This window comes from Zymoseptoria tritici, chromosome 16, assembly GCF_000219625.1.
Source record: "Zymoseptoria tritici IPO323 chromosome 16, whole genome shotgun sequence".
Lineage (NCBI taxonomy): Eukaryota > Fungi > Ascomycota > Dothideomycetes > Mycosphaerellales > Mycosphaerellaceae > Zymoseptoria > Zymoseptoria tritici.
The window spans coordinates 431,866-447,497 of NC_018203.1; the positions used below are offsets into that span (position 1 = coordinate 431,866).

Sequence of the window (15,632 nt, forward strand, 5' to 3'; positions counted from 1 at the left end):
CGGTAGGCTATCTACTACTCCTCTATAGGCTTAGAAGTTAAGTCCTTATACTTACGCGCGGGGGGGGGAGCCCTAGTAAAGAATATAAGAATACGCGCGTAAGTAGGAGCATTTATACTAGCGATAAAGACCTCCTTAATTAGGGACGTAATCTAAGGGTATAGCTTCGCGGCGTAGTTACGAACTACGTTAGTCCGGCGTAGGAGGCGCTTCGCGGCGTCGGTCCTCTCTATAGGGTCGTTAGTAGTATCGTCGATAGTAATACCGGGGTTCCGCTAAAGGTAATCCTTTATAGTATATTATAGGTAATCGAGAATATTTATAGCGCGGAAAGCCTCCTCCGGTACGGGGTAGTAGTAATTAGTCTACTTATTAGTAATATACTACGAGTACTTACTACTCGGATTATCCCTTATAGTAGGGAATATCGCACTATTACGTATAGTCTATATCTAGCTTTAGCTTCGTATATATGTCGGAGGATTAGAGAGACACCGACTACTAGCACCTCCGAAAAGGACCTTCGACGCGAACACGAGGCCTAATAGTATAGAGCACTTAATACTACCTCTTTTGCCCCCCTACCTTTTACTCTAATTATATAGTTTACCGCCCTTTTTGCCCCCTATACTACCCCGTACGTCCGTACTACTACTATCCGCGGGAGATCGGAACCTTTAGAAGTTCCCCCCTTATACCCTTATATCGTAGTAGGTAGTAACGGGGAGCTATTATAGCGCGAGGCTATATTAGCCGATAGGCTAGAGGCGATAGATATAGTTAATATAGGGTAATATATAAGCTAGAGGGCGAGGCTATAGGTAAGGAGGAAGGTAGGGAACGCGAGTAAGCGGAAGGTCGCTTACGGCTATCTCCTTACGAGAATAGAGACCTATAGGAATCTTCGCCTTTAGAGGAACGGTAATAGGAGGCCCTATCTATATTAGCTTAGTCGTAGGCTAGAATTAGACCGGATATATACCTAAACGCTAGGTAAGGGAGCTATTAGAATTCGACCGAGGTATAGTCCCCGGAGCCTAAGGAGATATTAGTAGACTATTACCGGCCTCCTAGCTAGTACGCTAATTATAGCTACGATTACGCTAATCGAGGCGCTAGCTCTTAGGGCTACTAATAGCGGGAAAGCTACTCGGAGGACAGCTACTACTACTACTACTACTACTACTACTACTACTACTACTACTACTACCGCTAGGATAGTTATATACGAAACCCTACTAGCTTATAATAGTAGAAACTCGGCGAGGCGTAGCGGAGTACTAGGGAAAGGGCGGTAACGGAAAGAAGCTATTACTAAATACTCTCTACGGAAAGTCTTCTTAGATAGATATAAGGGGGAAGGCTAGAGCTAGCTTAATAATATCGATAGTAGTATTAACGAGAAAGCGAAGAAGGTTAATAAAGAAGGAAGGAAGGAATAAGTAGAATAGCGTAGTTTTATACGTAAAAATATATAGACTACGCCTATAATTAAGGTAATATATTATAAGTATAAGGAGTTATAGAAAGAATTTACGGATAATTACGAGCCTTAGGTATTAGGTAGGTAGCTACGAGACCGGATTTAGGGTAGTTTATACTATATAATAGTAGTTAAGAGGCGATACTATAGCGTAGATACCTAGGGAGGACCTAACGATTAGACTCCTCGGTCCGAGTCTTAGATATAATAGCTAGTAGGCCTAAGCTACGCCGGATATAGGCTAGGGATAGTATTTAGACTATCGAACCCCTCTTTAGTCCTCTTATAAGGACCGGAAACTATAACGATAACGAAACCGGACCTCTACCCCCCCCTTTTTTCTATCTATATATATAACTAGATTACTACTAACTCCGTTCTAATAGCCTAGTAGTCGTTACGTCTACTTAATAGTTTCTCCTTCCGTTAGCTTCCTCTTATAGTACCCTCGGTTTAAGTCTCCTAGAGAATAGTACGTCTTCGACTAACTTATAGTACTTCCTTTTATATACCGATTTCCGTTTTAGGAAGGCGTTTAGTACTATATTTATATACTAACGCGTAGCTACTTACTCTAACTAATTACGCGCTTCTATACGTAAACTAATTTCGTCGCGCCTAGTTAGCTAGAGTAGCGCTTAAACGGACTAACCTACTAGAGATCGTATATAAAATACCGCGGTTCGATTCTTTTACTATTAGTCGGTTTCGAGATATTATTAAGTTTCTTTTTTACTATTTTTTCTTTTACGACCTAAGGATAGGCTACTAGGGGAGGGGGGGATACTATTAGGGAACGACTAGGGTATTACTACTCCGGGCCTAAATCGGGCCTATTCTAGGCCTAATATAGACCCGATATAGACCCGAGGCTACCCTAAGCGAGGCTTAGCGTATATATTCCCTTTTATTCCCTTTCGCCTTCCTTCGTTATACTTAGTAGGTAATATAGATATTCGTATATAGAATACTTATACGTATTAGTTACTACCTAGTTATACTACCCTTATACTAGTCGTTCCCTAATAGCGCCTCTAATCTAGACGTAGCTCGGATACTAGAGTTATAGGAGGTATAAAGATAGACTTTATAGAGCGAAGCTTTAATTATAGCCTAGTATAACAAAGGAATAGAGTATAGGCTATATAGCTAGATAACGCCTCGTAATCTACTTAGGATTCGTAGTACGCGCTAATAATAATAATTAAGAAGAAGGGAAGATAATATACTCCGTACGTAAAGGTATGTCTTTACTAGAATCTAGAAGGAGGGTAGCATTACTAATGTAGGCGAGACTAAGACTAATAGGAGTATCGCTTAGAAGGTCGAGACAACAGTGCGGAGAATGCTATTAGTTAAGGAGAAACAGTAACGTGTCCTTATGCCGAAGGATCTCTCGATCTCACGAGGACTCGATTCACGTCCTCAATTCACCTCAATCTGCCTACGCTCTCCATTTCTTTCCGAAGCCGCCTATCTCTCGTTCCGACCGGTCCGCTCCAGATCCAGCCATCTCCAATTCCGAACTCCGCTACACTTGCTCCTGGCAGCAACAGCGACATCACCATGCCAGACCACCGCCACAAGACCAACCAGCGCATCGACCACTGTCTTTACACGTCCACTTTCGCCGTCACCTCGGTCATCCCCACTTTGACCCGCGGAACAAACATCGCCAACTTGGGCTTCATCTGCAGCAGTCTCCAAACACCTTTATCTACTTGGTCGAGCTTTTAGAGCCTCCACAGGTCATTTTCATCCCGAATCTGGCCGTCTGACTCACTCATGGGTACTGCGAGTGCGGCAGCATGATTTGCACAAGCCGCTGTCCGTCACGCGTGCAGTCCAATTCCACAATCAATATCTGACGCCTCCAATCATGAAACAGTGTCGGTGAGCAGGGCCTCCCTCTCACCAACGTGTCCAACGCCATCAATTTGCCTTTCTGTACCCTGGCTACTGCCGGAAGCGAAAGACGCATGTGGGCACAAGGTCGAGGAGTAGCACGATCACCAGCATGTCAAGAACGCATACGTACAGAGGCTCTTCCACGATGTGCTACGAAGCAAGAAATATCAGCCATCACAGCTATATGCCTTTTGCCTGTAGCTGACGCTGGCGCTGGAGCTTCGTCTTATCAGGTCCCAGCCGAACGTCAGTTCCCTCGCCGCAGTTGCGAAGTCGATGTCTACCCGCCTCACATTGACAACGCAGTCATTGCTTCGCACACATATGCCGCTGATACCTCGACTTCGCATGTCTCAACAGCCGTCTCTGCTGCTGAAGCGACGGCGCCGAGCTCGGCGCTCTGATCTCCGGCCAGCAGTCCCGAGAAGAGCGGCGCCTCCTCCCGCAACTTCCTGTCGAACCTGGGGAGGATCAGCATGCGAGAGCCGATTACATCGGACATGAAGCTGTGGTGCAGATCGTCGTGCTGGGAAAAAATCAGAGTGGGCTGGGAACGTGAAGAAAGATGTGGCTTGAAGGTGTCGAGCTCGTGAGGAAATTTGGGACACGCCGCATGAATAGGCGCATTGTGGAGCTTGCCCGGGAGAGAGACACCATGGCAACGTGCCTCAAAGTGGCCAGGCAGTTGCGGCCAAGCGTTTGTTCAAGCTCTGTTTCGATCCCGCAGATCTCACAGGCTCGAAAAGCGCCGTGACAGACGCTGCGATCGCCCCTCGAAAGCTACGCCATGCCGTCAACTGTGCACGGCGACCGCAACCGCAACCGCAACCGACGCCGCAAGATCGATCAACGACGCTGGACGGTGGACAACCTACGATCACTTGTCCTCCTCATCGTGGTGACGATCGATACACGCCAAACTCCGCTTCCTACCACGCAGACGGAACAGCTTCATGCAGTCATACTCCTCGACTCGCCACAGTGCTTACCGACGGATCCGAACTGTGTCGCCGTAAAACCTGGACCCGACTGGACCACATCTGATAGCGCCGTAAAGGGCGTAGCAAATCCTCAACTCCGGTGCCGCTGCCGCTTTTTGGGGCATTCGCCAAGGATTGCCGCGATCGATCTCTCACTTCCTCACTCATCCTATCACCTCATCAGCTCAAATCTCCCCACCCGAATGCTCCTTCGAAACTTTGAAGTGCCGCCACCTCACCCACCGACGTCTGCTACCTTACTCTCGTGGGCACATCAGCTCGAGCGCGAGCACGGCTATCTTCTGAACCGAATGGAAAAGCTTCAATGTCAATGTGACAACTCTGGGAAGGATTCTGTTGCCGCGGCGGATTGCATTGGTGGGAACGTCGAGATGTTTCTCCAACTTCTGATATTTTCGTGCTCCCATATGGAGCCTACAGGGTTTGCTTCTGACGGGACTGTTGACGCGCATGCTGCGCAGGTCCTTCGAGGGGCGACCGTCCTTGAAGACAATATTGCGACGTGTGAACAACTCAGCTGCTGAATCCGGAATGCCAGCTGAGTCCGAAATATCTACGTCTTGCAACGGAATACTCCTTGACACCAGTCTGCACGCACTCTCCCTTGACGGAGGAATTCTGGAAATGGCTGTGACTGAAACTACAGCGAGGGCTTGTGGCAGCCGGAAGGTTGAGAGTCCTACGCCTCAGGAGAGGACCGAGAAAGTAAACACGGTCTTAACTTTTGGACGAGACGAAGGCAGTGGTCAAAGCAGGCAAGGGTCAGAGTAGAGTAGCTGCGGACGGTCGGCCACAACACACAGTATCGCTGATATGGTACGAGACGTGTTGCCATTTGCAAGACACTGGCACTCTCTGGCAAACAGCGCGGCACCGCAGTACGCTCGTGTCACATCCACCTCCACTTCACCGCACAACACACTGACTTCACTAGCGAACAGCTCGCCGCAAGACCAATCTAGTCAGCTCGAATTCTACTAGACAAAGTCGACCGCGACGCCGCGGAGTATCCCAATGACAACCTGAAACACTACGACGTGAACGACTTGGACGACATGCTGCCAAATTGCCCGATAGGCTTGGCCACGATAAGGAGCCAGACCGCCTTAGAACAAAGCCACGACACTATTCACTAAGGACGGCTTACTAGGCTCACATCTCCCCGACCGAAGACTAAGTCAACCAGAAAGGTTATCGAACCTAAGCACGCCGAAGAAGAAGAAGACGAGGACGATAAGATCCGCTGTATCTATGGCAACAGGAATTCAAAAGGTAAGCTCGCATTCATTGGATGCGACGCCTACTCTGTGTGGCAGCACAATAGCTGTATAGGCAGCCTGGCATAGAGAATTACTTTAGTAAAGAGTACCGACCCGGGCAACGAACGGCAGCAGACAATCACGGATCTGGCTGACCTTCGAGAAGATTCAAAGAGCCGAAGCTGGGTCGTACACAAGGCTTGATTTTACGCTACGGGCATCAGTAGTTTCGACGACACCGGTATGGCTCCCGGCGCAACAACATATTTCAATCCAGAAACTCCTCAACGCTAGTCATGGCTTGAACATTGATTCATCATTCCGCGACTTCCCGAGACTTCCTTTCCCAGCGTGTGTACCAGTGCCAGACGCCGACGGCGAGGAGCGTGTGCAAGACTCATGGCCTACCATAGCTGCATTTTCGCTTGGATATGTCCGCAGCCCAGAGTCAATCGACGTCGACCGCGGTCGCTCCAGTGACAGGACCAGATTGCCACCAATTCCCAATTCTTCAATCACCGCAACAACTGCTACTGCACCCGCGAAGGACGGCGAAGGTACGGCACGGAGGAGGGTGTACAAGATTCTTTGCGGCATGACGAGGTCGTGCACGCAGCAGAAGGCCGAAGTGCGCAAGGGAGGATCGTGAAAGAGATTGAAGACCATCAGTCCCAGACTCTTCCATCCCCACGACAACTGCTACTGCACCTGCACGGAACAGCGGCGGCACGGAGGAGCGCGTACAGAATTCTTTGCAACACGACGAGGTCGTGCACGTAACAGAGTGCCAACTTGCGTAAGGGAGGATCGCGAAGGAGGTTGAAGAGGATGAGACGTTCAGCGTCACACCTCGCCACTGGCCGATACCGGGCATCACAGAGACCTGTGGCCAGTTATCATTGAGGAGAGTCCGTTGCACAGCACTTTGTCAGATCAATGGCTATACATCACACTTCCCTGCCCCTGATGATGGTGTTTGAGATGATGACTCTCTCTCGAGTGACGACATGAATCGAAGAGCATATCGGCGGTATCGATATGAGCATCTCGATCGGGCCCTTGCCCATCGGAGCAGCGGAGACCAGATGTTACGACCGATGCCCAATGGTCAAAACCTTGATCGATATCCAGTAACCGCTGGCGACGACCTTGCCACGGCCCACGGGCGGAGCGGGTGGAGTGGATCATTCGTACACTGATCAGTTTGGAGCTGCGAGTCTACCCTGCATGGCAGTGGGTGGTGTGATGCCTTGGAGCTGGCGGCGCCCTTGTCGAGAGCATTGAGTCTCAGCCCAAATCTTACGATAGCACGCTAGTACTCACTACCGTCTTCTTGCTCCACCCATGGTACTTCGAGCACTGCCGCCAATCGATCCGGTACCGTGGGATGTGGCCTGGAATGGCTCGTCCGACGCTTTCAGCAATCTTTCGACCGACGGGCCCGTCTTACTCACACGCCACCACCTCCCATCCTCCTCGCGCTCTCTTCTGTCAGCTGCTCACCCGATCGTCAACGGCCAGTCTCGCCAGACCCGCCTTTTCGCCGTGAAGTTCCTCTGAGGAGTCCTGTATTCCGGGCCTCCCTCCCTCCCTCTGCATCAAGGGTGACCTGTCTCTTCCGCCGGTACCCATCGCCACGCTCTTGCGTCGACGCCGGTCGGGATCCTTCCAATTACCGATCCCGACGCCATCCATTCCGCCGGTAGCACCGGACTTTTCGATGAATCCAGACGCTCAGCCATCACCCTGGACACCGCTGTCAGCTTTGCCGAATTCTGTGCCGCCAAGATAGCCCTCTTGAACGTCGTCAGCTTAACCCGAGCATGCAAAGCGGGCAGAAGATAAGGAGCAGGGTGAGGAAAGCAGTTAAGCGGACACCCCAGTAGGAGGACACCAGACTACTGCGGCCGAGCGGTTTGATGATGGCCGGGCGCCTTCAATAACATTCCCGCTGGCAGCGCCGCTGACCTTTGTGCATCCATGGCCGTCACTTGGACGCTACGGTCAGCTTCGCCCAATCCTGAGCCGCTACATCGACCTTCGCCAGAGCCGCCATGTCAGCCCGAGCTTGCGGAGCGGTGCAAAAGATGACGAACAGTGCGGTGAACAATCAATCTCACTAATCCACCGGAGGTGGTGAGATTGGTGCACGCTTTCTACATAGATTGTGAGATTAATTAATCTCACCAGCTATAGTGGATTGGTAAGAATAAACCGGATTAATTAATCCTTATAGATTGGTAAGGATTAGTAGATTAGTAGATTCTGTAGTAAGAGCTTGCTGCAGGTACCGCCGGAGGCTCTAGCGCGCCGCAGGCGATTTTTTTAATAGATTAATTAATCTAAATAGCCCTTAGATTAATAGATTAGTGCACTAGAGCGGTGGATTAGCTATATTGTCGACGTTGTTGTTATAAAGGTATAGGTTAGGGTTAATTCGAAGGAGTTATAAACCTAAGCTTAAACCCTAATTACGGAGCCTTACAAATCTATCGATTCTATTAGTCGGGGAGTAGCCGTAACGCGGGGGCCCCGCGCATATACTAGCGTAGAGCCGCATCTTAGCTCTAATCTAACTTTATATACTTCTTAATACTAGATTTCTACTAAGAAACCTATATATCGCATCTATAGTAGGCGCGTCGTAGAGATCTCGAACTTCGCTTTCCTATAAAAAAAGAATAAGTATTATAGGTTATATAGTTATAGAGATATCGAACCTAGAAAGTTAAGAAGGTTTAGAGATCCGGAATTAGACTTTTAGCTATACTAATCTCTCTCGATTTATTTACTTTAAAGCTAAATTTACTAAAACAACACTTAACCTTATAATATAAATACCTACTAAACGCTATATTAAACTTCGAGTCCTACGCTTTCGAACGCGATCTTCCTTATATATATACGATATTAGGAAGGTACTATTCTTTACGTTATAATATATTAATAATACTAGCGTCGGAGATACTAAGCTACACCGTTAAACTCTAATTTTTAGCTTTATTCCTTCGCGTTCTATATTAATAACAATATGTTACGTCTATTAACGCCGTAGTCGTCGTAGGCTTAGTTATCGTAGATAGAGTTAGTCGTATTATTCGACGATACCGCGAGCGCCCTATCTACCTTAGTCGCCGGCTTATAGCTTACCGTCCCCTCCGCCCTTTAATAGACTAACGACTTCGATAGTACCGCCGTATAACCGCCTCCTACTACGCCGATTCGTAGCTACGAGGACCTCGACCTTACGCGCTAGAACCTCCGAGGATACTATATCTCTTAGTCGGCATTATAAAAGGACTCGTAGGTATAGAAGTATAGCTAGCGCGTTAACGATATATATAGTAAGGAATACTAGATATATAAGCTCTATTATACTTCTCGTACGTCGGTACTATATCGATATAAGAGCGGCTTATAGACGAGTAGTGCTAGTAAGCATATAGTAGCTAAGTATACTATTAACCGCTTAGGCTCGATAGCCGAGGGTAGTATAACTATAAAGAAGAAGCGCTTAATTACTTAGTAACTCGGTATTAACAACGCGAGCGCTAATACCCTTAGTCGTCTATCTACGAATTAGAACGCGTTTACCTTTAAGAGCCTACTATTATAATAGATATACTTCTACTATATCCCCTTTAGGAAGGTCGACAACCCTTACTTTATAGCGCTATTGCTATACCTCTAGCCTCTATATAAAGACTTACTACCGGATTATACTACTATAAGCCGCTAGATTTATAAGGCATATAATAGATTCGTACCTATTATTATTAAGCTTCTATAGACTATACTCGGCTTAATTTACTTCTTATTCGATCTATAGAGCTTACGTAATAGTCTATCGCTCGTAGGCATTATTACTTATTTTATCGACAACACTAGTAAGACGTAGAACTTCCTACTTAGAATACCTACTTACTATAAGGCCTATAGCGGCGTAAGAATCGCGGATATAGTCTCTTTAATAATCTCCTTCTTTAGTATACTAGTCGAGAAGGTAGGCTACTTCTATAGCGACAATGTATCTAACAACGACACGTATATAGCCGCCCTTACGAGCATCTATAACTTCGACCCCCTTAAGCGGTAACTACGCTATATTAGCTATATTATTAACCTCGTAGCTAAGGCAATTATAGTCGGTTACGCCGACGACGAGGTACTCGAGTAACTACTCGCTAGTAAGTCTAAGGAAGATCGAGAGCGACTAATAGTATAGCGTAAGCGTAGACCGGTTAGTAAGCTATATAACCTTATTACTTACATCCTCCGGAGTACGTAACGTATCGATAGACTAGCCTTATTTTAAGCTAAACTAATAGCCTCCGGCATCGCCGCTAGTAAGGCTATTAGTAAGACGATCTACCGCCTTATTCGTAACAACGACATACGATAGAACAGTCTCTTTACTATAATTGCGCGAGCGCTAGAGATTCGTAATACCCTTAAGCGGTTTATACTTAAAGAGATAAATAAGTAGACGAACTATAAGGTATTTAGAGCTATGTCTAAGAGCTAATATCTTACTAACTATTGCTTATAGAACATATAGAACGCTAAGTACGTACATAAGTCGAATCTACCGAAGAAGAAGGCTCGTCTATTACTCCTTAATAATGTACTAACCTACGACGACTAGTAGACTCTTACTAAGTATTTTAAGATCCTTAAGCCGCTCGCGAGTACTACTATTCGGTTGCAAGGCGACGTTAGTAAGCATAGCTATATATAGGAAGTTATACCGACTATATAATAGCTCCTTACTTACCTTAAAGAGGTAAAGCGTACATATAGTATCGACAACGCAAAGGTCGTTATTATAGAGCATCCGGAGGCTATAGAGCTTAAGTAAGAGCCTTACTTTAAGGCTAATATTAACCTTACGTAGTAGAAGCTAGATACCTACTATACCCTTACTAACCTTACGCCGGTATATATTACGGCGGTAATCCTACATCCTCGTTATAACTATAGCTAGATTAAGCGATATTAGAAGGATAAGCCTAAGTAGATTACCGCCGTAGACACTACTATAGCCGCGCTCTAGAGCGAATACTTATAACTACCGGACATCTTCTCTAAAGAAGCGCGCGCTCTATAACTATTACCGCTAGCCTTACCGTCTAAGCGCGGTAGACGACACTAGTAGACTACTATAGCTATAGACGACACCGTAGGGTTTACTAACATTAGAGGTAGTAGTACTAAAGAAGCCGCTAAAGAACAACGACGCGCGGTCGTAACACCTTAAGAGCAATAGCTTCTATATTACTTACTTACCTCTAACTATAAGGTCCGTAATCCCTTCGATTAGTAGTAGAGTAAGCGCCTTAAATAGCCTTAATTAGTACGTATAGCATTCGACATCCTTACTACGCCGCTAATAAGTAACGCTCTAGAGCGACAATTTAGTTAGACCGGACTTATAATTACCGACCGCCGTAATAACCTCTTAGAGTATACCGTAAACGTAGCTAGCTACTTATAGAGCTAGACTAAAGAGAAGGTTATTAAGTAGACGATAGGATACGTAGAGGTAGCGACAACAACATTACGAGAGCGCTTCTTCGAGGGTAATAAGACTAATACTATAGTAAGGGTAGAGGTAATAATATATACGCCCTTCGACGTTAATAGCTCCTTTAGTATATAAACTAACTACCGCCGCGGCAACAACACCTCCGCCACCCTTACTAAGAGCCTTACTAAGGGCCTTACTAAGAGCCTTACTAAGAGCCTTACTAAGAGCCGTACTAATAACACCTCTACTGCCCTTACTACTATAAACATAGCTAAGTTATAAAAACTAAAGGAGTTTCTAGCCTTCTTATTAGCCAACCGTTTAACAGTAGATTCGTCGTTTCTAGCTCCTATGCGAGTCGTTTGCGTAAGTAAGAGATGTACGCCGGCGCGTGCTCGAATGTGCTGCTAGAGTAGTAGATATATAGCCCTCAAAACCGCTTCTTAAAAACCTCCACTAACAACACTACTACTATATCCACTAATCTATTAAAACCTTTAATCTACACTAATCTTACTAGTGCCCTTAGATTGGTGAGATTGGTACCCCTGCTTACTATGGCCATAGCATAGTGAGATTAACCAATCCATGTTTTCTCACCAATCCATCAATCCGTGGATTGATTGTTCACCGCACTGATGACGAAGAGTCCACGATGAGAAGATACTCCAGACTATCCAAGATCTCCAGGGCACCAGATGCAAGCGTACAAGTATCTGCTCGACACGCCATGGGCGCAGAGGCCGAATTTGCACCAAGCGGTGTGATCCGGACATGAAAGAGCACGAAAGACATGCTGCACGAAAGGCTGGATTACCCACCTCCCTGTGTGGAATGCACTTCCTTGGTCTTCCGTGGCCTCTCGAATGCTTCGGTTCCGGACTGCCACGGCAATTTGTTTGGGAACTCGCATTCAATGGTCGTCAAGCTGCGAGCGACATGCAATGCAGGACTTTGGCTTTGTTCGGGTCTGCACTGCGGCAGCAATTTCTGCGGAATCCCACATCCGATGGACGTCATGCTACGAGCAAGGACACGCAACGCAGACCTCGTTGCCTCTCGAACGCTTCAGTCCTGCCCTGCCGCAGCCAATTTTCCAGAGACCCGCTTTCGACGGACGTCAATCTGCAGACAAGGATACGCAACGCAGAGCTTCGCCACAGCCGAAGCCGGCCAAGAGGAGGACACTGCCGCAGCAATCTCTTCGAAGCTCCACGTTTGATGGACGTCGACCTGCGAGAAGAATACGCAATGCAGAGCCGGCTCTTTTCGACTCCGTCCGACCGCAGCAATCTCTTCGGAAATTCGCATTCAATTGACGTCGAGCTGCGAGCAAAGACAGCAATCACATCAGCAATCCGCGTCCTCTGACCGTCAATCTGTGAGCAAGACCACGCAACATAGAACGAGGCCAGATCTGAAGCCTGCTAAAAAGAGGACACGCACAAAGTACGCAAGACCCTCCACGCACTGCTGCTCCTCGAACCCCGAAGCGTAATACTCAACTTAATCTCCTGACTTCCCATCTTTCAGCACAGCATCTCGAAGACATACTCGACTCAGATGTTTCAACACGGTCTTATCGATCGGCGAGATGCTTTCAGATTGATGCTCACTCTCCGCGTCACGAGCGATAAGCTTTCCCATCGCTGAGCAAAAGGCAGGCAGGCACGCGATCTGACCTGTCGAGGGCTTCGCGTTTGACTCACTACACTTCACCTCCTATTGGACCTCAACCTTCGACTCTCATCTTCTACGACATTCACCGCCGGCCAAACAAGCACTTCATCCGTCATCTTGACCTGTCCATAACACCGCAACGACTCATCACCACCCGCTAATATGTCTGTCTCTACCCTCCTCTGCACGAAACTCGGCCTCCGCTGCCACCGCACCACCACGGTACCCCTTGAAGTGGTCGTCGAAGTTATCCAAGCATCTCGCAGCTTCGTCCAGACCCTTGCCGACGCGAACAAGGTCCTTACGCTGCTTAATGCCTTTACACTCCTCATTATGCTGGCACTCCTCGGCATCATCGGCGTCGGTGTGGTGGATGGTGATGTGCGCAAGGGTATGTCTGGCTTTTTCAGCATGGAGGATGGGGTTGGAAGTATGAGCGGTGACTGACTTACCTCACCGTGGGCAGCGTACCGCACTCGACTTGCTGTCATAAGCTCCGGCATCAAGGGCGGTTTCTTGTGCGTTGCGCACTACGTTTCGACTGCCTTCACTGAACTACCAAGCGTCACCTGCAGACTCATCGCCCCACTGCGTTCTCACAGCTCCATCGGCGCCAATTGGACCGCTACTCACGTCCCCTTATGTCGCAACATCCCGGTGGAGCGCTTCTCCGACTCGTGGACCTTGGTCAACACTCCCGATCCCACTACGCAGAGACCGAATACTGTGAAGGAGGAAGAGAAGGACATTCAGATTGGCTGGAATATAGTGGAGAAGTGACTCACCCGAGGGAAAGCTGTGATTGTTGCCGTGAGGGTACAGCAAAAGCGAAAGCGTGAAGGACAACAAGAGGATTTGCGGGAAGGCTGGAACTTCGTGTGCAGAAAGGTGAATGAGCAGCAATTCCTCGACGAGGATTACTTGTGCTGACCTTCGAATCATCCAGATGCTGGCTCCGGCCAGGAACGGGTCGAGGAGAGAGTGAGAATGGCAGGCTGTGGAAACGGAGCTCCACATTGCAGCAAGGCTTTGGCAATGGACTGAATTCCGACACAAAACTAGTCATTTCATACCACGCCGCTTCTTCCAGCTTCCACTGTCAGTACAACCATGTATTATCCCTCTCCAGAAGAACCCCAACCCACCGTCAGGTCCGCCACACCAAACCTCAACCGCATCAAATACATCATCCGCACCCCCGAGAAGTACGCCCATACGCTAACGAAGCTGAGCAAAGCAGATGACCGCCGGACAAGCTGGAAAGCCAGATGAAAGCGAGAAAAGCGCCGAGCCAGCAGATGTCCACAATGCAGAACGACAAGTCATGCACGATGCCTTGGTCGAGAGTGTCAAAGCGGATTGCTGGAGTCAGTGGTGGAGAAGTGGGTTATAGTTGAAGAGGTTGGGTGGCGGCGAAAGGCGCGGAGGAGGAAGGTGTCTAGACGGAGCGGGGCGAGGAGCTGGCTGGGAAGTTTGCTGGAGAGTCTGGTGCGGATGTGGATGTTGATGTGGATGTGGATGTGGATGCTGATGTAGAAGTGTCTCGACACCAGACTCCGGCGTAGGTAGCTTCCACACCACCACAACACAACAAAAAGAGAAGGCATAAAGACCGCACCAGTTAAGACCACATCTAACACCCGTCCCATCCCCCTGTCTCCCCGAATCACACACCTCTCGACTAATGCACCCTAAAATCAACCCCCTCCGCTCCCATCTTCGCAAGACCTCACATCGTCAAGACGTCGATTCGCAGCCAGCCAGCCATTTGACTCCGCCGACACTTTTGCCTCATCGAATGCGCTGGAGGGTGTCGGGAGGGAACAGACGACCTGACTTTCATCAGTAGTTAAATTTATTATCGTGGCAAGGCGAAGTGAGGCGAGATTGGACTCCGGATCGTGGGGAGCAGTGACGGCGTAGATGGGGTTGGGAAGGTAAGGTTTGGACGGGGTTGGGGAGGTGAGATGCCGATTCTTGATGTCGAGGGTCTGGTTTTGGACGGCTGAAGGGCGGATTTGGAGATGCCACCGGCGCAGGTGGGGAAGAGAAGGGTGGTAGGCGAGGAGGATTGAAGAAGGTACGTGCAGAGCTACGAGCGAGAAGTGAGGTGATTCAGACGTGCTGGAGAGATGCGTAGCTGTCGGTTCAGCGGCACGGATGTCACTGACGAAGTTTTGCGATCGATGACTCGAATCGCCCTGGGCTGGAGGTCAATGGTTCTGCTGCTGAGCTTCTTTCTCTTCCCGCTGGCTTCTCCACGCTGCTTTACGTCCGCATCTGATGGAAGGAGGCACACCGAGAGGCACACCGAGACTTATACCGAGGCGACTCCACATTCACTCGAATCCCATCCCGTCCCTACCAGTTCATTCGACACTCTTCCCTAGACCAGACTTTCCCATCGGGACTGGGCAATCAATGGTTCGAGGTCTGGACTTCCTTTTGCTGGTTATACTCCTCTAGCCTTGGGCGTGGGTTTCGAATGGATCAGGCAGAGAGGGTCTTTTTTCTCCTGCTGCTGGATCGATGGGAGGTGGAGGTGCGATCGGCGGATACCAATGCGAGTGGGCAGACTTGCAAGATCGTATGGGAACCAAGGTGTCGCCGCGCTGACGGTACGATGAGAGGAAACTTGTTATGCCCTTTCTGCGGACCGTTGTGGTTGTTGTTGCTGATGTTAAGGGTGGATGGTGTGATATGTATGTTCGGACTTAGACTGGCAGAAAGGTGAGTGTCCTGGACAACTCTGATGGAGGGTGAAGATCACTGGA

The 15,632-nt window shown here is 48.4% G+C and overlaps 2 protein-coding genes across 2 annotated transcripts; both read left to right on the plus strand.

Annotated features, from left to right (window-relative positions):
- Positions 1–5,643: 5,643 nt before the first annotated feature.
- MYCGRDRAFT_97761 (uncharacterized protein) lies at positions 5,644–6,300 on the plus strand (the record flags this gene model as incomplete). Its single annotated transcript, XM_003847198.1, has 2 exons — positions 5,644–5,664; positions 5,929–6,300. The coding sequence occupies 2 exons, from the start codon at positions 5,644–5,646 to the stop codon at positions 6,298–6,300; spliced, it is 393 nt and encodes a 130-aa protein (XP_003847246.1).
- Positions 6,301–13,020: 6,720 nt separating this feature from the next.
- On the plus strand, positions 13,021–13,638 carry MYCGRDRAFT_97762 (uncharacterized protein; the record flags this gene model as incomplete). The annotated part of the gene is made up of 2 exons (XM_003847199.1): positions 13,021–13,249; positions 13,325–13,638. The coding sequence occupies 2 exons, from the start codon at positions 13,021–13,023 to the stop codon at positions 13,636–13,638; spliced, it is 543 nt and encodes a 180-aa protein (XP_003847247.1).
- Between the last annotated feature and the right edge of the window lie 1,994 nt (positions 13,639–15,632).